At 38.0% G+C, this 26,175-nt stretch overlaps 1 protein-coding gene across 1 annotated transcript in view; it reads left to right on the top strand.

Annotated features, from left to right (window-relative positions):
* Positions 1–26,175, top strand: part of LOC133650876 (ryanodine receptor 1-like) — a 62,728-nt gene that overhangs the window by 24,170 nt on the left and 12,383 nt on the right. The window contains exons 51-88 of the mRNA XM_062048606.1: positions 27–117; positions 578–718; positions 791–954; positions 1,044–1,122; positions 1,307–1,396; positions 1,462–1,602; positions 1,679–1,756; positions 1,829–1,904; positions 1,994–2,117; positions 3,240–3,355; positions 3,462–3,529; positions 3,603–3,724; positions 3,865–3,914; positions 3,995–4,055; positions 4,128–4,254; positions 4,520–4,631; positions 4,712–4,793; positions 4,864–4,994; positions 5,081–5,401; positions 5,498–5,738; positions 6,725–6,812; positions 7,189–7,281; positions 10,719–10,889; positions 10,950–11,009; positions 11,096–11,230; positions 11,314–11,426; positions 13,869–13,965; positions 14,059–14,168; positions 14,249–14,300; positions 14,380–14,472; positions 18,584–18,683; positions 18,763–18,842; positions 18,909–18,985; positions 19,071–19,144; positions 24,218–24,298; positions 24,387–24,475; positions 24,555–24,683; positions 24,874–24,978. Of these exons, the coding sequence (XP_061904590.1) occupies positions 27–117; positions 578–718; positions 791–954; positions 1,044–1,122; positions 1,307–1,396; positions 1,462–1,602; positions 1,679–1,756; positions 1,829–1,904; positions 1,994–2,117; positions 3,240–3,355; positions 3,462–3,529; positions 3,603–3,724; positions 3,865–3,914; positions 3,995–4,055; positions 4,128–4,254; positions 4,520–4,631; positions 4,712–4,793; positions 4,864–4,994; positions 5,081–5,401; positions 5,498–5,738; positions 6,725–6,812; positions 7,189–7,281; positions 10,719–10,889; positions 10,950–11,009; positions 11,096–11,230; positions 11,314–11,426; positions 13,869–13,965; positions 14,059–14,168; positions 14,249–14,300; positions 14,380–14,472; positions 18,584–18,683; positions 18,763–18,842; positions 18,909–18,985; positions 19,071–19,144; positions 24,218–24,298; positions 24,387–24,475; positions 24,555–24,683; positions 24,874–24,978 (4,162 nt within the window). The remainder of the gene's footprint in view (positions 1–26; positions 118–577; positions 719–790; positions 955–1,043; positions 1,123–1,306; positions 1,397–1,461; positions 1,603–1,678; positions 1,757–1,828; positions 1,905–1,993; positions 2,118–3,239; positions 3,356–3,461; positions 3,530–3,602; positions 3,725–3,864; positions 3,915–3,994; positions 4,056–4,127; positions 4,255–4,519; positions 4,632–4,711; positions 4,794–4,863; positions 4,995–5,080; positions 5,402–5,497; positions 5,739–6,724; positions 6,813–7,188; positions 7,282–10,718; positions 10,890–10,949; positions 11,010–11,095; positions 11,231–11,313; positions 11,427–13,868; positions 13,966–14,058; positions 14,169–14,248; positions 14,301–14,379; positions 14,473–18,583; positions 18,684–18,762; positions 18,843–18,908; positions 18,986–19,070; positions 19,145–24,217; positions 24,299–24,386; positions 24,476–24,554; positions 24,684–24,873; positions 24,979–26,175) is intronic.

Below are 26,175 nucleotides of genomic sequence, written 5' to 3'. Positions count from 1 at the left end.
GTTATCTGCGGTTATCTTCGCTGCAGGCATCTCCGCCCATCTATGCTTCAACATTTGCTACGACGACTGGTGTTTGATGTGCCCATTCTTAATGAGTTTGCCAAAATGCCACTGAAAGTAAGTGCATCTTTAGAACTCTAGAAAAAAATTCGAATCATAATCTTGACTCTTGACACTTGAGTCAATAATCCTAAAAACTCTAAAAGTATATTGAGGCATCACTCTTTCAATGAAAAAACTAAATATTTGTCTCATTCTGGATGGGTAAGCTATTTTTGTCTTAGCCCAAACATGGGTCTGACAGGACTTTATCCATAAGAATTTTGAAAATCAGAAAAGTAAGGATGTCATACTATAGCAGTGCCAGAAGAAAAAAAATATTTGCACTTACAAAGCATTTGACCAGATTCCTGTGATGTGATCTCTGTGATGTTATTTGCACAGCATAAGGGTTGCCATGATATGCTTTGATATATTAAGCAGTATCCTTAATGAATTACTTGTTATATTTTCAGCATTACTTAGCAGTCACACTATTTGTAATGGAACTGCAATTTGTTTTTCCTGTGTCCTGCAGCTGTTGACCAACCACTATGAACGTTGTTGGAAATATTACTGCCTCCCTAATGGTTGGGCCAATTTTGGTGTTTCATCAGAGGAAGAGCTGCACCTGACCCGCAAACTGTTCTGGGGCATCTTTGAGTCCCTTGCACACAAAGTACTGTAATGAAGCAACAGTTCTTAATCTCATAGTGTGTGCAGAGTAATGTTGTGTTTTTGTGATTTTCAGAAATTCGATGCAGAGATTTTTAAAATATCTATGCCATGTATTTGTGCCATCGCCGGCGCCATTCCCCCGGATTACGTAGACGCCAGCTATTCTTCCAAAACAGAAAAGAAGGCATCAGTTGATGCAGAGGGAAACTTTGATCCTAAACCAGTAGAGACCACAAAGTGAGCACAGAAGGATGTTTTTCACTTTTCTCTTTTTACTCTCGTTATATAACTTTCAAATTAACCAAAAATGTAATTGTCTCAAACAGCACCATAATCCCGGAAAGACTCGATGCCTTTATCAACAAATATGCTGAATATACACATGATAAATGGGCTTTTGAAAAGGTAAAACTTGTATTTATTACTGTAAATAATTGGATTATGTAGCGCATTTATATAAATGTGTTTTGGCTAGGTAATTTAATAGCTAGCATATATTCACTCACTCGCTACAAAGTAGTTACACTTGCACAATCTAAATAATGCCCAAACAAGATTTGTTTTTAAAAGTTCTGCCTCGGTGTTCCAGATCCAGAATAACTGGTCATATGGTGAAGTCCTAGATGAAAATGCAAAAACTCACCCCATGCTTAGACCATACAAGACATTCTCAGAGAAGGTATGGGTCCATTTACGTTATTTCGTATGTTTGTATTTCTGACAAACTGAGGCTGTTGCTTGCAGGACAAGGAGATCTACCGTTGGCCCATTAAGGAATCCGTCAAAGCCATGCTGGCATGGGAGTGGACCTTAGACAAAGCCAGAGAGGAAGAAGAATCAGAAAAGAAGAAGGCGGCTTCACGGAAAATCTCACAGACGGCTCAGGTATACAGCAGTAGGATACTTTAATGACATCACCATAGTTATATGTTGATAGTACAGGACAATTATTCCCTTAAAGGCAACCTACGACCCAAGTCATGGTTACAGTCCACAGCCTATTGACATCGCACACATGGCCCTTTCAAGAGACTTGCAGGTATTTTGAACTTCTAATCTTTGTATTATATAATACCATATGGTCTATATTAATATGATTTGTTCTGTCCAGTCTATGGCGGAGCAGCTGGCAGAAAATTACCATAACACCTGGGGTAGGAAGAAGAAGCTTGAGCTACAAGCCAAAGGTACACCATTTATCAAAATAAGGTTCCGCTTTTTTTTTTCTTTTTTTTTTTTTGGCTTTCTTTAATGGTATTTTTTCTATTCTATGCAGGTGGTGGGACACATCCTCTCCTGGTTCCATATGACACCCTGACTGCAAAAGAAAAGGCACGAGACAGAGAGAAGGCCTATGAGCTTCTCAAATTCCTGCAGCTAAATGCATATGCGGTCACAAGGTAGCAATACATGCGTACACAACAGAGAATTTAGCAGAGCACAATTATATATGTTTTATATTTACTTGCATATGGTTTATAGAAACAATCTGTATTCCTCTGGCAAAATATCCTCAGATAGCCTTTCTATTTAGATGGCAAACCATGATTAGAGCGCTGGAGATTACCTTTTGTCTCATCACACTGCGTGCAATATAGACAGGCATGGTTATGCAATTGTTATTACAGTGATTGAAAAGGTCACATAATTTTGACAAGACAAAAGAAAAATCTTTTTAGGCTCATATTGGACCTCCTAAATACCAACTGAATTAAAGTACTACACAGCCACAATACATTGCTATTACTGTACTGACGCAAAAATAAGATGACCCTGAATATTATATGATCCCTCTTTTCGAGACTTGTTTTTGACAAGACAAAATAAAAAACATTTTAAAACTCATCTTTCGAATAACAGCCATTTAGCAGCTGGTAGATATCAGGTTTAAAGGAAAACTGACCTTTTTTTTAGTGTTTTGCCTATTGTTCACACAATCCTAATGAGAGACAAGAAGACAAAACCATTTTTTTTTGCATTTTAATTTGTGACACCCATTTTCCGCATTTTGCAAGCGTTTTTTTATCTTTTTAAGGATTCTAAAAAAGACGTTTGTTTTTGTCCCTCATAAAGATTATGAACGATTGGCAAAATTCTAAAAAAAAAGTGCAGTTCCCCTTTAACAGTTGTTTGATGGATCTTCTTCACTGATCATCATTATCTTATAACATCATATTTCCTCCTCTGTTTGTTTGTTAACTTGCACAACATTTGAGACACCTCTACTGAGTGTCTGTGTTGCAGCTACATCTCTTCAAGTCAAGTGACAGGAAGAAAAGCTCTGACTCACTTATGAAGAAGTTATTTGGCACCCCCTGTTCTTTTGCATTTATAAATCTTTATATGTCAAATATAAGACAGCCTGTCTTTTTGAGGAAAATATATAGTCATTTTACATGACATTATATTAACAGAGTAGTAGTCACGCTTAGAAAAGATTGGCTGAGGAGTTGAGTAACTGTAAAGAAATAGAAAAAATGACTTCTGTTTTCCCCAAACCTGTATATTTTACTTCTCATCAGGGGCCTGAAAGACATGGAATCTGACATTTCTTCCATAGAGAAAAGATTTGCTTACGGCTTCCTGCAGAAGCTGCTGAAATGGATGGAAATTGCCCAGGAGTTTATCGCTCATCTCGGTACTGAGAGGCAAAGATTCAGAATAGATTGTCTCGCATGCAATGCAGTGGTCATAGTCTAGGTGAATGTATTTATATGACAGTTCCTTTACAATGTGTGTTCCAGAGGCTGTAGTAAGCAGCGGACGGGTAGAAAAGTCTCCTCATGAACAGGAAATTAAATTCTTTGCAAAGGTTTGACTAATGTTTACTGTGATCTTGTCTTGATTTACCAGCTTAACTAAATGTGAGAGACCTACTCTTTCAGATCCTGATGCCTCTGATTAACCAGTATTTCAAAAATCACTGCCTCTACTTCTTGTCCACGCCTGCTAAAGTCCTGGGTAGTGGTGGCCATTCGTCCAATAAGGAAAAAGAGATGATTGCAAGGTGAGGGTTCTTTTACTACACACGTCTTATGTATTCTTTACATTTCCACTCTTTCACATTTCATCATCGTTCTGTGTTTATGTGTATTCTTTCTCTTCTCTTGCATTTGTTTCCTGTGTTCCTTTCCTTCTATTCCTTAGTATCTTCTGTAAAATGTCCTCTCTGGTGAGACACAGAGTTTCTCTCTTTGGTAAGCTGATGGTTTCCCCCCCACAAACCTGAAACGGCGGTGTAAAATCTCTTAATATAGAATTATACGTGTATGTGCAGGAACGGACGCAGCAGCCATTGTTAACTGTCTTCACATTCTGGCCCGATCATTGGATGCAAGGTTAAGTAAATATAAGTACATGCATTCAATGCAATTGATTTGTTTTCTTTAACATTCTTTGTTTGTATTTAGAACCGTAATGAAGTCCGGCCCTGAGATTGTTAAAGCTGGCTTGAGATCATTCTTTGAGAGTGCTGCTGATGATATTGAGAAGATGGTGGAGAACCTTAAACTGGGAAAAGTGTCAAAAGGCAATCAGGTACTAGATACACAAAGGTAGTGGGACACACCTCATGATTGATACATTAATCATTCGGGTTGGACTGAATTTTTTTGTATCATACCAAGACTATTCGTAGAATTTGGTCAAAGATTTCAGTTTCCATAAAGATATCAACTATTATTGTGTGATTCTGCAAAACATTTACATTTTTACTTGAATGGCAAAGAATCCAAATACTGTTGCCCATACATAATGTATAATACCGTTTATGAATTGGGTTTTATACAACTTTTCCTGACAGCAAGTGAAAGGTGTTTCCCAGAACATCAACTACACAACCATTGCTTTGCTCCCAGTGCTCACTTCCCTGTTTGATCACATCGCCCAGCACCAGTTTGGAGATGATGTCATCCGTGAGTTCATTTACATGATAATTTCAAATGTGTCCCTTCCTTATTACTGTACATCGCTGGCGTCTGTTGCTTGCACACAGTGGATGACCTGCAGATGTCGTGCTATCGCATCATGTGTAGCATCTACTCCCTTGGGACCGTCAAGAATCCACATGTTGAGAGGTACCAGAGAGACTGCATGCGTTTCATTTTAAAACCCTGAAAGACTTGACTTTACCCTTGATATTTACAGACAGAGGCCAGCTCTTGGAGAGTGTTTGGCTCACCTGGCAGCAGCTATGCCAGTGGCCTACTTGGAGCCCCATCTAAATGAATTCAACGCTTTCTCTGTCTACACCACAAAGACCCCAAGAGAAAGAGCTAGTAAGTTTTCTCAACCGGTGCAAAGGTTTTATGTGAAATTGAAGAAAAAAAACTGAGTTAAAAAAAACTTTCCTCTCCATTGAAAGTTTTGGGCCTCCCTAATGAAGTCCAGGAGCTTTGTCCAGATATACCAGAGCTGGATTCCCTTCTGAAAGAGATTGGAGACTTGGCAGAGTCGGGGGCCCGCTATACAGAAATGCCTCATGTAATTGAGATAACTTTACCCATGCTGTGTAACTACTTGCCCCGCTGGTGGGAACGAGGATCCGAGAACTTCCTTGAGCTGGAAGGTCAACTCTGTACTGCGGTTACATCAGAACACCTCAATCAGTTGCTTGGCAGCATTATGAAAATTGTCGTCAACAACCTGGGTATTGATGAAGCCTCCTGGATGAAGAGGTTGGCTGGTGAGCAAGTTTTTACTTTATTGATGTGCCAGACAAACGCAGTATTGGAAAGGTTGCTCATAGATGTGAGATGACTTCATTTCTCCCTTTTCCCAGTTTTTTCACAACCCATTGTGAGCCGGGCCAAACCTGAGATGCTCAAATCTCATTTCATACCGACGATGGAGAAGCTGAAAAAGCGTACATCAAAGGTAGTGGCAGAGGAAGACCATTTGCGGATGGAGGGAAAATCAGAGGGTGATGAGGAAGACGGCACTATTCGAGATGAGTTTGCTGTCCTCTGCCGAGACCTGTATGCTCTGTACCCACTTCTCATCCGCTATGTGGACAATAACAGGTACCTGAGTGAGACATTTACAGATACTAAAGATGTCTTGAACCTAATCTTGGGATTGGATCGCGGACCGATATTTGCCTTTTTATTAATCGGTGGATTAGCTGTGTCCCAGTGTTTTCATGACTAAAGATTGTACTCATGTGAACGATTCCTTCAAAAACGATGCACACTCAGGGAGACAGAATTACATTCTTGCATTCCTTGTGACACACATGCAGGAGTTGCATGAGTTTCAGGGGGATGCATGTCTTGCCAGAAAACCGTCGTGAATTTGAGAGAAAGCTGCAAAGAACGCGTCATCTATCCACTGAGTGTTGCCGCCAAGATACCAATCCTCACCGCCATGGTGGAAAATAAACTAAGCTGGAGGACCAGAGGAAAAGGAATGGTTAAGCATTTTACAAACACACTGAGCAGGATGACACAAGAAGCTAAGGCTTCAATGTAAAAAAAGTTGATGATCGATCCATATGTTGATTCTATCGATAACTAAGTAAGTAAGTCTTTAGGTACAGGAAGACTTAGAAGGAAAAACCCAAATGATTCAAATGGAAGCCAATTGTGGTTTTGCTTTGTTTTGTTATTGGGATAAAATTATGTAGCATTCAATACCACACATTTAATACACATTTAATACATCATCTGATTTACAACAATACTAGCACATTTTTAATATTATAGGATACGCATTGTAAAATGTGTTTTTGTGTTTATTTTAGTTACTTAGTTTGAAATATTTTAAGTTCAGGAATTCATCATCATAGGATGATGAATCAATCAGGACAATCAGGACTCAAAATCAGATTTTATCTGAGGCCAAAAAATCAGATGGGGATGAGGCCAAAAATGTTGATTGTGACATCCCTAAGAGATACACAAGTCTTGCACAAGTTGGACCCTGTCGTAAGAATTTATTCACATTCACTAAAGAAATTAAGGAAAATGTATGACTTCATGATCAATTGAAGTAATTTAATGTGTCACAGGGCGAGATGGCTGACTTGCCCTGACCCCGATGCTGAGGAGCTGTTCCGCATGGTTGGTGAGGTCTTCATATTCTGGTCTAAATCTCACGTGAGTGCACACAATTAGCGTTAGATAATATACTATAAATGCTTTACTTACAGTATGGTCTGGGTGTTTATGTGCTTGACCTGCAAAGAGGAAAAGTTCCATTAATTGGAAAGACATTATTTCTGAAACTCATTCTATATAACTTTTTTTAAAAATATGATTTGCATTGCATGAGAAAGTATAAAGGAAAACGTTCTTGTTGACTACATGGACATTTATCAATAAGTATCCCGCACAACACAGTAGCAGCAGAACAAATGTTTTAATTCAATAACTTGCGGTTGTTTTGGTTGTTTGAAACATTAACAGTAGTAACTATTTATGTGGATGTGTTACTGTACGTTCAGTATGCTTGTGCTCTCTGACGCCACTGCAGAACTTCAAGCGAGAGGAGCAAAATTTTGTGGTGATGAATGAGATCAATAACATGTCATTCCTCACTGCTGACAGCAAGAGTAAAATGAGCAAGGTGAGTACTTGGACATGGTCGGTAAAGCTGCTACAATGTTTATCCATTATTTCTCGTACAGATTTGAACAAATATGTATATGTATTTTCCACGGCAATATTTGAACAGCATATTAGTCCAGTTGTACATACTTTACTATAAATCATGACCATAATTGTACAGATTTTTAAATATGTCTACATATTATATTGCAGGTTGCTTCATTATTATTATTATTATATTTCATTGTTATTGGTTTAGTTTGTGAATATCCCCTACTGCTGTTTTTTCTGAAGGTTTGATGGAACGATTTACAAACGAAAGCAGCTATGTTAACAATATTCTCTCTTTGACTGTCCCTTTTTGTCCTCATCTGTTGGGTTGCGGCTGGGTATTCCAGGGCGGGGACTCAGAGGTTAGACCTTGTTCTTGCACGACCGCTGTGCTGACCGCATGGCACCTCACTTTGGGGGAGCTTTTCATCAACCTCCCCAGCACACTGGCACATCTGATCCTCAACATTTCCTAATGCATACACACAAATATATACTGTATACTTGCAATATATGGACAGACAGTATTGAGACACACTTCTTATTACCGGTAATTAATCAGTCCCTGTTTGGACTTTACCCTGAGTAGTTGCATTTGTTACAGCCATTATGTCCTTAAAGGCATGCTTGGATTAGTTTGGTGCAGAAGAATTTAATGTTCTTCTGGATGAATTGACAAAAAAAATCTCACAACATGCTCCAAAATATTGTGAAGTCTTTCTAGAAGAGTGGAACATACATGTTCCTCCATGTAGTTGTAATGGCCTCATGTCCCAATACATCTGTTCATATAGTAGACTTAGATGCACGTATAGAGTAACATGCACATTGCATACCGACAGGCATGGCCTGACACGCCTTAAGTCATGAAACTTTTCCAGCACAGGCAGCTGTGTCCATTTTGTCAGTTGAGATATTGTCATTGCTATAAATACTAACTTATTTGTATTAATAGACTGTGCAAATCCTTGACAAAACAGCTAAGGTTTGGTTCTGTTTACAGCATGTATAGCCTGTAAACTGATACACTATGACTGTATGATAGAAAAACATGCACACTACTTTTTTAGAGGATCACCGGACATCGGGCAGTCCTTGCTCGGTCCTGCCAGTGTGTGAGGGGGGGAGTCTGGAGACGTTTGATGAAAGTACTGAGCTGTAGAGTTGGGCTCATGGCACTGGACTTTGCACCAAGCCCACAGTGGCAGTGAGAGCACAGTGCCATCATGCTGTCAGTTTGCTCTCTGTTGATCTTAGTTAAGTTGGAGTCTTCTAGAATGTCTCTTGTTTCCTTTTCTATTGGGTGGGTTGACTTGTAGCTAGTGTAATGCAGCTTTCGACGGGGATGTTAGCCTTCTCTGTGCTCTTTCTTCTCTCCTCCCTGGAAAGGCCATGAGGCCTCATGGTTTAGTTTCCCATCAACTCCTTCCAGTATGCGAACCCACTAACACACTTGAGGCTTAACATGACTGAGGCCTTTCCCCATTGAGACAGCTTTAGGGCTGCCATGTTAGAATGCGCTCCAAGTGTTCATGGGTTTAACCAATACATTAATTCACACTTAATGTCTAAACCTTTGCAGCTTTTTTTCCTTGAAACTATTCTTCCATAACACACTTGCATCAGAAAAAAAAGTCAAGACATAGCTGATGCACTTACAGTACAGTATAATATACTGTATCTAAGGCACATTTTTATTGTTTAAAGATGACAATATTAAGCAAATGATAAAGTGTATAAAAGATTTAACTTTCTCAACATTAGGTAAACTTGTACAAAGCTGTGTCAAAAATATCTGCCCTCACAACATTAAAGGGGACCTATTATGTTTTATAATCTGCATTTAAAATTACTAATTGATGTCCACATAATACATGTTGGATATGCTTTGATGCAAAATTTTGCGTAAAATTTCCTCTACAGTCACTTTTATAACCCGTTTTTTGAGTCTGTCTGCAAGATGTTCGATTCTGGAGGCTTTCCTAGATTGCAAATAAAACCACGGCCAATCCTCTACAAAAGTATCTTTTGAAAATGTACTGTGTAAATATATATCTTGAGACTGTATCCATTTCGATACATAGTTGAAAATAAACATTACACAGAATCACCTGGACACAACATAAGGTACACCTGCACACTCACATTCAGATTCAAACTTGCATTAAAAAAAAGTTGCTTTTAGCAGCATTTATGTTACTTGATTTCGCACGTCGGCATTATTATACGCATGAGGCGATTAGATGAAAATAATACTTTTTTTCTACCTTTTTTTGTGTTCCTCATAGACTGCTTTGGAATTGTTTAACACGAACATTCAACAATGTGAGAACATTAATAAGTCACTAAAGAAGAAATTCACCATAGGTCCTCTTTAATAATGGATTGTAAGACAGAAATAAATAATTTAAATTGTTCAAAAGATGTGTAGGTATTGAAATGAATCAGTCCTATATGATTGCAAGCCCCAACCATCACAGTGAAAATAAAGTAAAAGCCCATTTTCATTTCAATAGGGCAAAACTAAGGTTATATGTGCACTCACATTTTTACAATGGACTTTAGACTAATTTGTTTTACTATATATGTTCCTTATTAATATGGTTCCTAAGATAGTTTGAACTTGTAAGTATATATTCTATAATGAGAAGTTCCCTGACAATTCTAGATAACATACAGTGCATACTGTAACCCAAATTAAATTGTGCTTTTTATAATCTTACATGCATTTGCACATAAATTGAGATCCCAGAAAAAGCATTATTCAAAAGGCCTTAATACAGAAACAGGAAAGGAGTGCAGGAGGCAAGCACAGGGACAAGCTGTGTTTTATTAACAGCCAGCAACTACTTACAAAGTAACCAAATTCATTGTGTTACAATATCGTCACCTTCAACTTCTTCCATTTTCTACAGCAATTGCCATGCAGGGAATGCTTAATCATTGTCATTCTGCTCACCATTTGCTGAATGTGTTTTTTACTAATACTTTCATTGCATGCTTTGTCAAACCATTTTTACAGCTCAAAATTCCTTTAATTCTCACTGTTGTTCAGCTCCACTTTCACAAAGCCAGCTATACCCTCACTTTGCCCCCACACTTTTATCACACCCTGTACTTACCACACTGAGCTCAGAGAAATGTGTTTTTTGTTTTGTTGAGTCATATTTAGTCAGCTCCATTTTGACAATACAACATTTAATCTCTTCCTGGGTTTGTCTGGCTATTTGTAGGGTAACGTTATTTTATAATAAACAGTCTTCAGCGCTTTGAATATCATTCAGCAAAATAAACAATCACCCAGTAATGGAGGGCTTTTATTGACTCTGGCGTGTTTAGTACCCAGTAGTGTCATCTGTAAAACGTTATGAGATACTGTGAATACTTGCCCATACTTTTTGTCAGGGTGGGGGCTCGGATGCAGAGCGTACCAAAAAGAAGAAACGGGGGGATCGCTACTCGGTGCAGACTTCTCTCATTGTGGCCGCTTTGAAGAAGATGCTCCCCATAGGCCTCAACATGTGCTCTCCTGCTGACCAGGAGCTCATCAACCTGGCCAAGATCCGATACTCATTGGTAAATTCACTCCCGGCAATGTATACAAACAACAATTAATTGGGTTTTTTTACCCTTCAGAGGGACACTGATGAGGAAGTGAGAGAGTTCCTGCAGAACAATCTTCACCTGCAGGGAAAGGTCTATTTCCATGATGTGCATTGCAAGAGTGTGGAGTCGGGATCAATCAGGGTTCTCAAACTTCTGCCTCCCTGTGCTGTGGACAGGTGGACAACCCATCAATGCGTTGGCAGATGGCCCTCTACAAAGAAATGGCGGGAAAGGCTGAGGATGCTGATTCGCCAGAAAAAGTGGTCAAGAGAGTGCAGGAGGTCTCCGCCGTCCTCTATCATCTTGAAGTGGTGCGCAGCCATTCCTTACTCACATTCAAACTCATTTTAGCAAGTTGTCAGATGTTATTTTCACGGCTTTAATTCGTTTACAGACTGAGCACCCATTTAAATCCAAGAAGATGGTGTGGCATAAATTGTTGTCGAAGCAGAGACGCAGGGCTGTTGTTGCTTGCTTCAGAATGACACCACTGTACAACATCCCAAGGTAATCACTACTCTCACTTGCCCTAACATACTGTACTAATAACCCAAATACTATAACTGTCAAAATGAACAAGTTAACTCATGTAATTATTCACAAAAAAATTGTGCATTAATCATGTACAGAATAATCATGTAATTTATTTTGACCATACAAGCCCTTTTATCTTAACTGCTACATGGTCAGTGATCAGATCAATGCATACAACTGGGGTGCTCACTGGCAGATTTCACTCCTAAATTCAGCCGGAAAGAACTTTAGGTAAAACTGTTAACAAGTTTTGTGCAAATAAATTACATGCATTCAAGTAAAATATTTTAAAACATTCCTGAATGACATTCTGACAATAGAATAGCATTTGTGTACAGATATCAAGGTTAATTCTTAGCTATTTTCAATTATGCAAGCGAGTACTCACCTTTTATTAATCATGATTAATCCAAATTCCAAATGTGATTAATCTGATTTAAAAAAAAAATCATTTCACAGCCCAACTAAAAACATGAAGTACAATTTTTGGATCAAAATAATTGTTGTTTTGTTTCGAACATGCATGTAAGGATCATATCTGACATTCACATATACACATTTTATGTCTGAAGAGGAGCAGGAAGAGGTGGATCTTATTTAATCTTACCCCTTCTTCTGGGGCAGAGTGACTCAGCGGGTAGAGCAGCCATCCAGAAACTTGTTCCTATTTCAATTTCAGCATCTGCCATCCTAGTCGCTGCCTGTGTCCTTGGGCAAGACAGTTCACCCATCTTGCTCCCACTGCCAGCCACACTAGTATAAATATAGCTTACCACCACTAAGGTTGAATGTATGCGTTTCCCAATGTAAAGTCCTTTGAGACAATTGTGAAAAAACATAGTATAAATATAATTAATGTATTCTACATATCACATCAGTCATCACATTTATTGGTTACAACACATTTATTGGTGAATAATAAAACGGATCGGATTAACTACTTCTTCCTACTCCTTTTTGGACATGTTGAATTGTGTAAATGTGATTCCATTGTAACTGTCAGACTGGGGTTTAGGCAGGAAGGAGAATGGATCCCAAAATGCAGAGCAGAGGCCAGAGTGAACTGGTAAAGTGTATTTATTACAAAGTTCAGCGATGTAACAAAAAAATACGGTGCAAGTGAAACAAAAAGGAAACAAACTTGCACTGCGAAAAAAGGCAGAATGGGTAATGGAACTGCAGGGAAGCGCTGGAAAAAGCAAGAGGGAACGGGAGTGCATGTGGCTATGAATAACAACAGACAAACAATAAACCCACAACTCAACTGCAGCAGGAGAGGTGATTAAAAAGGAATGCTGATGAGAATCACCTGCGCAGCTCCAGTAGCCCCGCCCAGCTCAGGGGGCGTCAGCTTCTAGGGGGAAACAGAAGTAAATGAAAGGAACCAAAATAAAGGGTGACAGTAACCTTAATTAATTCACATAGTCTGAAATTTTTAAGAAAGGTAAGGATTTAACAATACTGTATGCTTATTTAGCGGTGGTGTAAAATGACACTAACTAGAGTTGTTTTTATTTTTGCCTCTCGTTCAGCTAAATTGCATTTAACATTTAACACATCTCTTCCAATTTCCAAAGTCAAATATATAACACTAATCCAACACCAAAATACATGGGGCCTGATTTACTAAGCTCCAAACACCACGCGGTGAACAGCATGTGCAATCTATAAAATAATGTGTACTATTAGTGGGCGCATGCGATTTACTATCACTGCGTGTGCAATTGAAAAGTGATACAGAACGCCCTATTTAAATGTACTATATGGAGACACTCTCATTTTTTGCACATTCATGTTACGCTTTTACCTGTGCCGTTTTGCTATGTTTTCAAACATGCAGGAGACATGTACTACTTTTTATGGGCATTTTTGCAGCAGTAGTGCATCTATATTGAAACTGAAGGTGCCTGGGAGCTGAGGCTGCACTTAGTCCGCACGATATGCAAAAATGCAAACTTCAAGAAGTTTTTTTCATGTAAGATGTATATTAATAATATGTATTATACGTGAAAAAAAACTGACGTCATTAAAAAATACTAAAGGACAACAAAACGCATTAATTGAATTTGTTTTAATCACCCCTTTAAGTCCTCTAACAATTATGAAATTATAAAATGAAGTAGCTGAATGGATGATGTGTTTGGATGAATAGTTTTTATTTCTGACCGTCCAAAGTGTGCTATCAAGTTTGCACGTGTTTTAGTTTACGCAAAGGTTCAGTAAATCAGGCCCATAATGTACTCCTTCATACACTCACATATCTCATGCTATGAACAAAATTATGTTTCATGAGTGTATTAAACAGGTTTACTCTGCACATATTTTTTGCTTCAAATAGCAAGTCAGATAGCTGTATGTAGCTATGAAATGCAAACTTCAGACCTTACAAAAGAAATATATTTTTTGTCATCGCAGGCACAGAGCTTCCAACATGTTCCTTGAAGGATACAAGCGCAATTGGCTTCACTCCGAGGGTTACTCATTTGAAGACAGAATGATAGATGACTTGTCTGTGAGTGTCAACAAATTGTCACAAAACATTTTTTTTGTTTTTTGTTTTGTTTTTTTATATTGACTGTGCCGTGCTCTTCCTGGTGTATTGCAGAAAGCAATGGAGCAAGAAGAAGGAGACGAAGAGGAGGAGAAAGAAACAAAACCGGATCCACTCCACCAGCTTATTCTGCATTTTAGTCGCACTGCTCTCACAGAAAAAAGGTCTTAGCAGCTGTGGTAAAAATATATCAAAGCATATTTCAATAGGGCATTAATTTTCTTCTGTTGTCTTCTCATTTTAGTAAACTTGATACAGATCATCTTTATATGGCATATGCAGACATTATGGCAAAGGTGAGTTTCACTGTGTGTTGAGGTTTTAATAGCACAAGATTAGATTGACATATCTTTACTTTTGTCCTGGGTATTTTAGAGTTGCCATGTTGGTGAGGAAGAAGAAGGGGAAGAGGAAATGTTGGAAGATGCTGAGGATGAGATGTCCTTTGAGGTGCGACAGTCGGAACTGGTAATGGGCGGCGAGGGGCTGGGGACCAGGAACACAGCGGAGCGGTAGCTCTCGACGCATTGAGTGGCCTCATCATCACGACATTATTTCACTGTCATCGTCACTCTGTCTCTGCTATACATCTTTGTCAGTCCCTGTTGATTTGTTGTGCTTCATTCATTTTGAGTTGCTTTATCAGGACTACATAAGCCCCAATCCTGATGTGTGTTCGGTGCTAATAGCAGTATTTTATATGTAGAATGGTTAGCACCATAGTTTTTGAATTGCATAATAAATGCCAAAAAACAAGAAAAAAAAATCTATGTAATTGCAGTTGAACACCACTTTTATCTGGATTGGGTCTAATTAGACGTCCCAAAAATAATGTAAAAGTTGCACCAATCTAATCATACTAATAATTAAAAAATCTAAAGTTACATCATCAGCCTTGTGAACTAAAATGGCTCCTTTCAATTCTTGCAAGGGTAAATTCACTTTATACTCTTGCATTTCTCTGCAGCATCTGGAGATGAACAATTTAACCTATATCATATATAAAAGGACATATGTCAATAAATGTTGATCATTAATAGAATAGACATCAGAATGCACAGGGAAAATGTTATCACTTTAAATCAGGGGTGTCAAACTGGCTTTTATTGAGGACCGTCGCAATTATGGCAACCCTCAAAGGGCCGCTTGTAACAGTGATATTTTATGTATATAAACATATAGTAGCTTCATTACACAATTTTCATCAAATCATTTTGATTGTTATTAGTGCAGTCAAATTATATATGTTTTTTAAATCAGATTAATCACACTTTTGACTTTGGATTAATCATGATTATTCACATGGCTACGCCATGCTTGCATAAGTGTACTGGTAATTTAAATAAACTTAAAAAAGACCCTTAATTTTTGGACACAAATGCAATTTTTTTGAAAATCATACAGGAATATTCTTTTAGATGTTTTACTTGAATGCACGTCATTTAATTACTCAAACCTTGGTAACAGTTTTAACTGAAGCACTGTTGGGGTGTATTTTGAAGTGAAATGTGTCACATAGCACACCAGTTTGAGTCTCTTCACTCATCTTTGCACTGACGTATGCATTGACTGACCTTATAACAACCCATGCCGCAGTTAAGGTAAAGGAGATTGTACAGTCAAAATAAATGGCGTGATTAATATGCGTGTATACATGATTAATGCAATATTTTTTTGTGATTAACCACATGAGTCACATTATTATTTTTGACAGCTTTAATTATAATATACAAACCCCGTTTCCATATGAGTTGGGAAATTGTGTTAGATGTAAATATAAACGGAATACAATGATTTGCAAATCCTTTTCAACCCATATTCAATTGAATACACTACAAAGACAAGATAATTGATGTTCAAACTCACAAACTTTATTTTTTTTTGCAAATAATAATTTACTTAGAATTTCATGGCTGCAACACGTGCCAAAGTAGTTGGGAAAGGGCATGTTCACCACTGTGTTACATGGCCTTTCCTTTTAACAACACTAAGTAAACTTTTGGGAACTAAGGAGACACATTTTTTAAGCTTCTCAGGTGGAATTCTTTCCCATTCTTGCTTGATGTACAGCTTAAGTTGTTCAACAGTCCGGGGGTCTCCGTTGTGGTATTTTAGGCTTCATAATGCGCCAAACATTTTCAATGGGAGACAGGTCTGGACTACAGGCAGGCCAGTCTAGTACCCGCACTCTTTTACTATGAAGCCACGTTGATGTAACACGTGGCTTGGCATTGTCTTGCTGAAATAAGCAGGGGCGTCCATGGTAACGTTGCTTGGATGGCAACATATGTTGCTCCAAAACCTGTATGTACCTTTCAGCATCAATGGCGCCTTCACAGATGTGTAAGTTACCCATGTCTTGGGCACTAATATACCCCCATACCATCACAGATGCTGGCTTTTCAACTTTGCGCCTATAACAATCCGGATGGTTATTTTCCTCTTAGGTCCGGAGGACACGACGTCCACAGTTTCCAAAACCAATTTAAAAGGTGGACTCGTCAGACCACAGAACACTTTTCCACTTTGTATCAGTCCATCTTAGATGAGCTCAGGCCCAGCGAAGGCGACGGCGTTTCTGGGTCTTGATAAACGGTTTTCGCCTTGCATAGGAGAGTTTTAACTTGCACTTACAGATGTAGCGACAAACTGTAGTTACTGAAAGTGGGTTTCTGAAGTGTTCCTGAGCCCATGTGGTGATCTCTTTTACACACTGATGTCGCTTGTTGATGCAGTACAGCCTGAGGGATCGAAGGTCACGGGCTTAGCTACTTACGTGCAGTGATTTCTCCATATTCTCTGAACCCTTTGATGATATTACGGACCGTAGATGGTGAAATCCCTAAATTCCTTGCAATAGCTGGTTGAGAAAGGTTTTTCTTAAACTGTTCAACAATTTGCTCACGCATTTGTTGACAAAGTGGTGACCCTCGCCCCATCCTTGTTTGTGAATGACTGAGCATTTCATGGAATCTACTTTTATACCCAATCATGTCACCCACCTGTTCCCAATTTGCCTGTTCACCTGTGGGATGTTCCAAATAAGTGTTTGATTAGCATTCCTCAACTTTATCAGTATTTATTGCCACCTTTCCCAACTTCTTTGTCACGTGTTGCTGGCATCAAATTCTAAAGTTAATGATTATTTGCAAAAAAAAAAATGTTTATCAGTTTGAACATCAAATATGTTGTCTTTGTAGTGCATTCAACTGAATATGGGTTGAAAATGATTTACAAATCATTGTATTCTTTTTATATTTACATCTAACACAATTTCCCAACTCATATGGAAATGGGGTTTGTATTTAAAGCAGATCGTTGAATAACTTGCTCTGAAATTGTATGTCAATGATAACCCACATTATCATGCATTGTGTCGCATGGTAATATTAAAGTGTAGAACATATGCAATTGCATGTGTACATTCTTCTGTCAAAATTGAAAGAAAAATAAATTTGGCCATAAAGGGCTTTATTGTTTCCAGCCTTTGCAGGCCACATAAATGATGTGGCGGGCCAGCTCTGGCGCCGCTGCTTTGAGTTTGACACCTTTGCTTTAAATGATTGTGCTTAAACACTTTCTCAATGTCATTGCTATCCTGATCACCGATCTCTCTCTCGCTCCATGGCTCCATGTAATTCCTGTCAACTTCGTTACCTCCATCATTATTAACCGAATGCTGCTGATCAGTGTCTCCCCTTTTCCCCACTCACATAGCCTACTGACAGACTACAGCGCAGAAGCCTGTAAAGAGCTACACTTTTATGCACATATTTAAGATACGCAGCATACAGAAGTGGAATCAGATACACGATGAAGGCTACAGCACGACACATAACGGGAATAGCTCGGTTGTAGGCATACGTGGGTGGTGGGAGGTTTGGGTTGGTTGTGGTGCGGGAGGTTGGGATGTTGATGTTTAGGTGTGGGAAGCTACATGTTGATTTGTGGTGTGGCTGAACAGAGGAATGTCCGTTGGTCCTCTGATTCAGAGATATTCATTCAATGGTCATATACTATTCATAAATGGCATTCTATTTGGGTGTACATTGTACTCTCACAACATACTTTGTCAGTGCTGACCTATACTAGAATAATCCAAAGCAGCAAGCACATTACTTTTTTAAATGCCAAAGAAATATCTCCGACACAGAGGGATTGCAACTCTTGTCCACATTGTCGGGACAAAAGATGCAAGCGCCATGGCTGCAATGTTGGGCCGTCGCTGCTTCCTGTAGTCTAACGCTTGCTCCAGCCAGCAAACGTGAAGAAGTAGTGTTGTGATTCCACCACTAACAATGTGAACTGGGAGAATGTGTGCAAAGTGCAGACAAATACCTTGAATCAACATTTTGACATGTTTTTTTGTGAATTAAGCCTAAAATATGAAACATTTGAGAAAAACTGGTAAGTTTGTGCATTAATATTGTAAAGTTTTAGAGACCTGAGTGAAAGGAGAATGGATGGGCTTTTTAACAAGAATATAAATGGATAGAATGGGATCTTACAACATCTCTTTTATCCATTTACATTTTGAGCATGAAAGTCTGCAACGTATTCATCATATTGTCGACCACAGGAGAAAGAAATGGAAAAACAGCGACTGCTTTACCAGCAGTCCAGGCTTCACAATCGTGGAGCTGCAGAGATGGTGCTGCAAATGATCAGTGCCTGCAAAGGTGAACCTTGTTTTTACATGTAGCATCAACAACGCTTCTCATATGATGATATTTTAATATACTTTCTTCCTTCTTGCAGGTGAGACAGGCCCAATGGTGTCAACAACCCTCAAACTGGGTATCTCCATCCTCAATGGTGGAAATACTGAGGTTCAACGGGTGAGGCCTTCTTTTATAGTCACCCTAACTTTGCTCTTTTAAACACTTGCTCCGCTTTTTGGATAGAAAATGCTGGAGTACCTGAAGGATAAAAAAGATGTTGGGTTTTTTTTGAGTGTCCAAGCCTTGATGCAGTCATGCAGGTCTGTTTGAAACTATAAAATAATACCTGTAAATTAACCTAGTTGTGTTAATATTCAAATTAACAATGGCTCCAATTGCTCACAGTGTCCTGGATCTAAATGCTTTTGAGAGGCAGAACAAGGCCGAGGGGCTCGGCATGGTCTCAGAAGAAGGCACTAGTAAGTCGTCATGCTGTTTTTTTTAATGTTTTTTATGTGAAGGCATAGAAATCATCATTCTGATGATGACAGAATTAATACATTATATGTAGTATGAAGTTATGTAGACAGCCAATCAATGGATACAATTACATATTGCTGAGTGACTGCGTGGGTTACCTCTGGGTACTCCGGCTTCCTCCCACCTCCAAAGACATTCACCTGGGGATAGGCTGATTGGCAACACTAAATGGTCCCTAGTGTGAATGTGAGTGTGAATGTTGTCTGTCTATCTGTGTTGGCCCTGTGATGAGGTGGCGACTTGTCCAGGGTGTACCCCGCGTACCGCCCGAATGCAGCTGAGATAGGCTCCAGCACTCCCTGCGACCCGGAAAGGGACAAGTGGTAGAAAATGGATATTGCTGAGTTTTGAATCACACTACAAGAAAAAATAAGAATTATTATCAAAGGCACAATTTAGTTCTCAAAGGCAACATTTTAAAAAGGCATGCAGGTGAAACAAAAAAATTACAATATTGTGCAAAGTTTGTTTATTCCAGCAATCAGAGTTACATGCAATTTAAGATATTACAATCCTTCTTTTGATATAATTTACAGTTTATGAAAAATTTGAATTAACAATCTCAGAACATTCGGGGTTTTTTAAAAAAAAGTGTTAGTCATGATCATCAAAATTATAAGAAAAAAGGATTGACATATTTTACTTTTAATGAGTTTATTTCACATAGTTTCACATTTGAAGTTGAAATGAAATTTGCTTGATATTAAATTTTTTTTAGGTCCACCTGTAGACTACTGTATAAAGCTTTGGAATTGGACCTGAAGGGTGAATGCTTATGTTGTGGCCAGTGACTGTATTTGCTCATCAAATATCTACTTTTTTAAAATTTGTATTTATTATTGTTTTTTTTAATGTTTTTATTTATTTTTATTTTTTTATTTGTAATACTGGAAATTGAAATGGCTAGAACATAAAACAAACAAAAGCCAAAGCAGGACATTAATTCATATCGCTTTCCTGCCTTCTGAATGAAACTCGGAATTAGGATTACGTAACATGCTTAGTGGAATTTAAAAAAAAAAAGATACAGCATCTACCAATCCAAAATCTATGGTATATGATGTACAAGCACACACCACAGGTTGACATTTTATTTTATCTGACCCTTTTTTCAAACAAAATACCCAAACAACAAAAACTCAGGTTAAATATGAAAATGCATTGACTTGAAATATTATCAAATACCAGTAACAGCATCATTTTCATTGCAAGTTTGTATCATGTATTTCACTGAAGACATAAAAAAAAAATTCTCTTTTACTTATTTATTAAATTTTGATTAAAACTGAATCCATACCAAGTGAGTGTAAAACACGAAAGATGGTTTCCATATGTGGCATTCAGTTTGATTTGCTTTCTAATCAATTTTCTAACCTAAAGATCATTAATACTTTGATAAGTGTTAATGAATTCACTATTTTTGAGATTGTTGATTTTGTGGTGGTTTCTATTTGTATGACTTGTTAGTCCTCACCTGCAGTTGACTTCATTTGAAATGGTCACTGAGTGAACTTTGCCATGGGATGTTGTTAATCTCCCCGTCCTCATCTCTCAGTCCTCTACTGTTGTCAACATCACTGCTCCTCTTTCCCTTCCCCACGATCACTGCCATCTCTCCCCCGTCCATCCTTTCATGATCCTCAGAGTTGAGCGGAGATCGGGGTAAATCATCTTTCTGTCCATCGCTGTCTCCTCCTTTCTTTCTTTTTTTCTCATTCTGTCCCTGACATTGCACCCCAACTAACAACAAAATGAATGTCAGTCATGTTCATAATTAAGATTCTTAACTCACTTTTACTGTTCATTCTAAGTGGAAATGAATGGAATCTGGTTTTGCCTGCTCATCTTAACCTGCATTTGAAACATAACTCCATGGTGGATCCTGTTCTCATGACAATTATTTAGGGTATTTTACATAAAAAAAAGGCATTGTATTCCTTTATCTGCAATGACACTATGGTTCCATACCAGTTGTATATTATAATTACCCAAAACGAGTTCAATGATTTCCATCCAAGTCCTTGTGAGAACATGTTACATGTAGAGTTTCGACATTTGTAATCGTTCCTCTTTCTCCAAGTCATACTGTGCAGACCAGGTAAATGTCAAACTATGTTAAGTATTTCTCTGCCTTAGGCAAAGTCTTGGGACCTGATCTACTAAAGGTTTGTGTGTATTAAACATGTGCAAACTTGCTAGCACACACAAAGCTTTTCTACTAAATTGATGCAAAGAGGGTTGCATCTCTTAAAGGGGAACTACATTTTTTTGGGAATTTTGTCTAACATTTACAATCACTATGAGGGACAAGAAGAAGAAGACAGATCCTTTTAATGCATTCTATCTTCTAAATAAACGTAATAATAAAAGTCAGTTTACAATGGAGTCAATGGGAGGATCTCTTTTCCGCACATAAAGCCCTCTAAATAATCATCAAAAAACCACCAACAATACTCCATTTACATTTCCTGACCTGAATATTAACCAAGTATTATGATATCGTTATTATTAGCACTAACATAAAAAAACTATTTTCAGCGGCCCCGTGATCACAGAGAGCTAGCTAGCTTGTGCTGCTATAATTATATCCTCATCTGGTGGGTTGCTTTCTGAACTTTTTTATGTTTGTTGGCTCTCATGAAGTCTGCAGCGGATAGTAATCAGTGATATTGTCTAAAGAAAAAGTGAACATCGTGATGTGTTTGTGAAATTAATGCGGCACGTATTCCCAAAATGAGCAAAATTTGTAATTATTACATGTTATTATGAATGTGCCTGTTGCTACATTACATATATACTTAAAGCGAGTATATTAAACCTTATAGAAGTATTTTAATGTTTTTTTAAGTGCTTTATAGGCAGATTAGAGTGACTTCCATAAGATCCATTTTAAACTGACTTATGATTGCTTTTATTTACTAGTTAGAATGCATTAAAAAAAAGAAAAACATATGTGTGCTTGTCTTACATAAGGATTGTGAATGACAGGCAAAATTCCCCTTTAAGTGAGGAAATTAAGGAGCGTAATCCATTTAGCATCTCTGTCTTCATGATTATGCAGAATATATAGTCATCATCTGAACGGCCACGATACTGGGAGGAGAAAATGCCAATATAATAATTTAGCACATGCAGGGCAATTTATCAAGGCTGAAATTGTTCTGTATCAATACACTGTTTTGTGTCTTTATTTAGCACCTCTAGAAAGGACTGACAGTTGCGCAGAAATAACAGAGGGAAAGGAGGCAATTACGCTGCAGTTCTGTCCTTTGTATGCTTGTCAACGTATATGGACTGTCAATAGTAAAATATTACATATTGTCTACTCAGCAATATAATTTTATAGCTGCTGAATGACTTAAGGGGCTGATTAAAACAAAATCAAGTGATGCATTTTGGTGTTTGCTGTTTTTTTTTTTTAATGACGTTAATTTTTTCATACAGAAGATATATTAGCAAAACTCCTATATGAAAAAAAACTATTGCGATATGCATTTTCTTGCATTAGGACCAATTCCTGCACTGCAGGACCGTGTCTAAAATGCTGATAATAAGTGGTACATAATGGTCTGCTGCATGTTTAAAAACATACCAAAACGTCACAGATCGGAGCATGATAACATGAATATGCAATAAATGAGTATCCATGGTAAAAGCTGCTTAGTACGCGCAAAAACCTCATTTAAAAAAGGCGGTCTATGCAAGTTATCAGTTGTACACGCAGTCTTAGTAGATCACACGCAACACGCCCACTAATAGTACAAGCTTTTTTATAGTTTGTGCATGCTGTGTAGCACGTGGTATTTGGATCTTCGTAGATCAGGCCCTTAGTGTACTTTTGAGTTTGTGTGTGAATAGCAGTAGTAAAACCATTGGTGCACTAGGAGTGTTGCTTTCAGGAACCCTAATTGGTTCATGCATGGAGTTTCCATTTACAATGGTACCTCAGTTATTGTACATTACGCCACACTTTTCGTATGATACGATTTATGATTACATTTTTCGGCAAAACTTTGCCCCGGTTTTTGTATGCCATAGGTCAGTTTGCCTGCATATCATTCCTCAGTATCAAGTGCTCAGACAAAGAATCCTACTAGTTGAGACTTCTTAAATCATCTTTATTATGTGTGCAGTTTATTTGTTCATTGAACGCATACAGAACAACAAACAAGTCTGTGTCTTTTTTGTTTCTTCGAGTGGGAGCAGAATCAATCAAGCACTGTGTTTCCTGTTCTGTCCTTGCGTTCTTCATGTGATGAGGCGTTGAAGAGCACTGCATAAATTTAAGAGTCTCTCTGATTTTTTTTTCCATTGATTACAACTGAAAAAAGCCACAATGGGCCAAAAAAGTTGCGAGTGTCGGCATTTGAAAGTAACATCCTTAAGGCTCTCCATTGCCCTCCTCCTTTTCATTCATTGGCCTGTTTGCCCATTTCTCCGTTAACGTAAAAGTAATGTTAATTGTTCATTTATCCATTTATTTATTCATTTACAAGTATTCCGTTTCGTTTCTGCATCTAAAACTACAATTGTTCTCCGTGTTTTATTTGTCTGTGTCTAAAACGGATTCATTGAATTGGCTTTATTTCTTGTGAGAAAAATGTTGTCTTTTTTGTATGATTCGGTCTTCAGAAAATTCAGGTACCACTGTATTCTATTGAGTGACCTACTTTTTATCAAGAGAATCAAATAAAAATTAAGTATTTTTAAGAAAAAATACCATGCAGTTTCTAGCAGCAAAACTCCACCTGTGGTGCTCATCCTTAGGCATTGCATTGCATGTGATGCTAAAGGCTCCTGAATGTTGCTCCACAGCTGACTGTGTGCCTAACACTGACTAGTTTAGAAAAAAAAAAAAAATTAGATGTTTTGGGTTGATTACTTTCTGTGACAAAGAAACACCATTAGACAATGCTTACGCAGTAAACCCTCCAACCATCTTGTGACATTATGTTTAACGTGTTGTTATCATATGGTCAGCATGCCTTGCTAAAACATTTTCTTGGATTTAGATGAGAAAGTCATGGCTGATGACGAGTTCACCTGCGACCTCTTCCGCTTCTTGCAGCTACTCTGTGAGGGTCACAATAACGGTGAGTGTGGATAGTATTTAATTCCAGAGTCAAGTTGTATTGTAGCATTGAGATGTTACTAACGTGCCCACGATCTTGTGGCTTGCAGATTTTCAGAACTACTTAAGGACGCAGACAGGAAGCACAACAACCATCAACATCATCATCTGTACTGTCGATTACCTGCTCAGACTACAGGTCTCTTATATACAGCATAGTTTATCACTGGGTTTCACATCAAGATGGTCCAACTCCTTCTCTTATTTTCTCTTTGAAGGAATCAATCAGTGATTTCTACTGGTATTACTCTGGCAAAGATGTCATCGATGAGCCAGGAAAGAAGAATTTTTCCAAAGCAATGACTGTAGCAAAACAGATTTTTAACAGTCTTACTGAATATATTCAGGTAAAGTACAAAACAAGCAATGATTTGTTAATTTTGCAACGCATCACAAGACAATTGCTGATAATACATAATTCCCCAAAAATGTGCACAGATTTTTAACATAATAAACGGCTCATTAATGCACTGTGGAAAGGTATCATGATAGTACTCTATGAATAGTTTGAAGAAGTCAATTACATTCTTCCCCCAGGGTCCCTGCACAGGCAATCAGCAGTCTCTGGCTCACAGCAGGCTGTGGGATGCTATTGTGGGATTCCTCCATGTCTTTGCTCACATGATGATGAAGCTGGCTCAGGTAGGATTGTTTCATTTATTTCACATTAAAAAAATGGCATCGTCACTGTTGTTTTTCTGTTATTGCTTCACCTGTAAAGTTTGGTAGAGTCAGTGTGTTTGCAACCTTTAACTTGACTCAAAATTAGGTTCACTTGTATGAGGACTATCAACAAGTGTGCCTTTACAAAACTATTAAACTGTCAGACAGAGATGAAAGGCACAGATATGAATTCAATAATATGCAAATGTTTGTGATTTACCCCACTATATTGAGAAACTAATTGCAGTGTGATGAATTATAAATATAAACAATTTCAACCTATTTCCACAATAATAAACATATTGTTAAATGAATACCTTCCTGACAATCAAACATATCTTTGTCAAGGAGGATTTTTTGATACAGCTCATGGTGTTTTTATTTATTTTATGGTTCATCTTGACTGTCATGAAGCCTTAATGGGATTTTCATATAGTATGTCATGCTAGTGGATGTTTAGTAGAGCTTACTGGATGCGTAATGTACCGCACAATGGCTCCTTTCACAGCTTAATAGAAAACATGCTTGCACAACCTTTGCTTGATACACGACCTTATGACTGAATATATACGCTGACATCAATTTCAATACATGCATGTGCGAAAATAATAAAATCAACGATGGCTGGACTCCATTTACCTGCTTTAGTGTCAGCATCTTGTTGTGCATGCAGCTCACTGTCACTGTCATGGCTGTCTTGGGTCACCTGAATACTCAGCCTTTGTTGATTTTATTATTAAAACCCATAGTGTTTTTATGTTTTTAATTACACACACTATTAATTAAATAGTATGTTCCATATTATTCTTTGTTAAGGCCTACATTTATTACAGTATTGAGTTTATTATACTTATGCTTTTATTCAATGCAGTGCAATACACCAATTGTGTTTTTAATTTGCACGACATCCTGTATGTTTAAATGTTACTTGCACTTTTTAGATCGTTAAAGTGTCATTCTGATGCTGTCAGCTATAGATGTCATAGGGGATCTGGATAGGCACCGTCAGTAGTTTAGACTAGGCGGCAGGCGAGCCACCACACCGCCATATTTCCCCAGACTTCAGTCAGCCTTGAACAATGGGCTGCAGCTGTATATCCTCCAGGAAAGTGAAATGCGCTGTGCTGTGTGGGCCAAATGGTGATTTGGAGCCCTTGCCTATTGCACTCCTGACAT

This window comes from Entelurus aequoreus, linkage group LG05, assembly GCF_033978785.1.
Source record: "Entelurus aequoreus isolate RoL-2023_Sb linkage group LG05, RoL_Eaeq_v1.1, whole genome shotgun sequence".
In the NCBI taxonomy this organism is placed as follows: domain Eukaryota; kingdom Metazoa; phylum Chordata; class Actinopteri; order Syngnathiformes; family Syngnathidae; genus Entelurus; species Entelurus aequoreus.
Note: the sequence above shows the minus strand (reverse complement) of the source record. Positions and strands in the feature narration are given on the sequence as shown.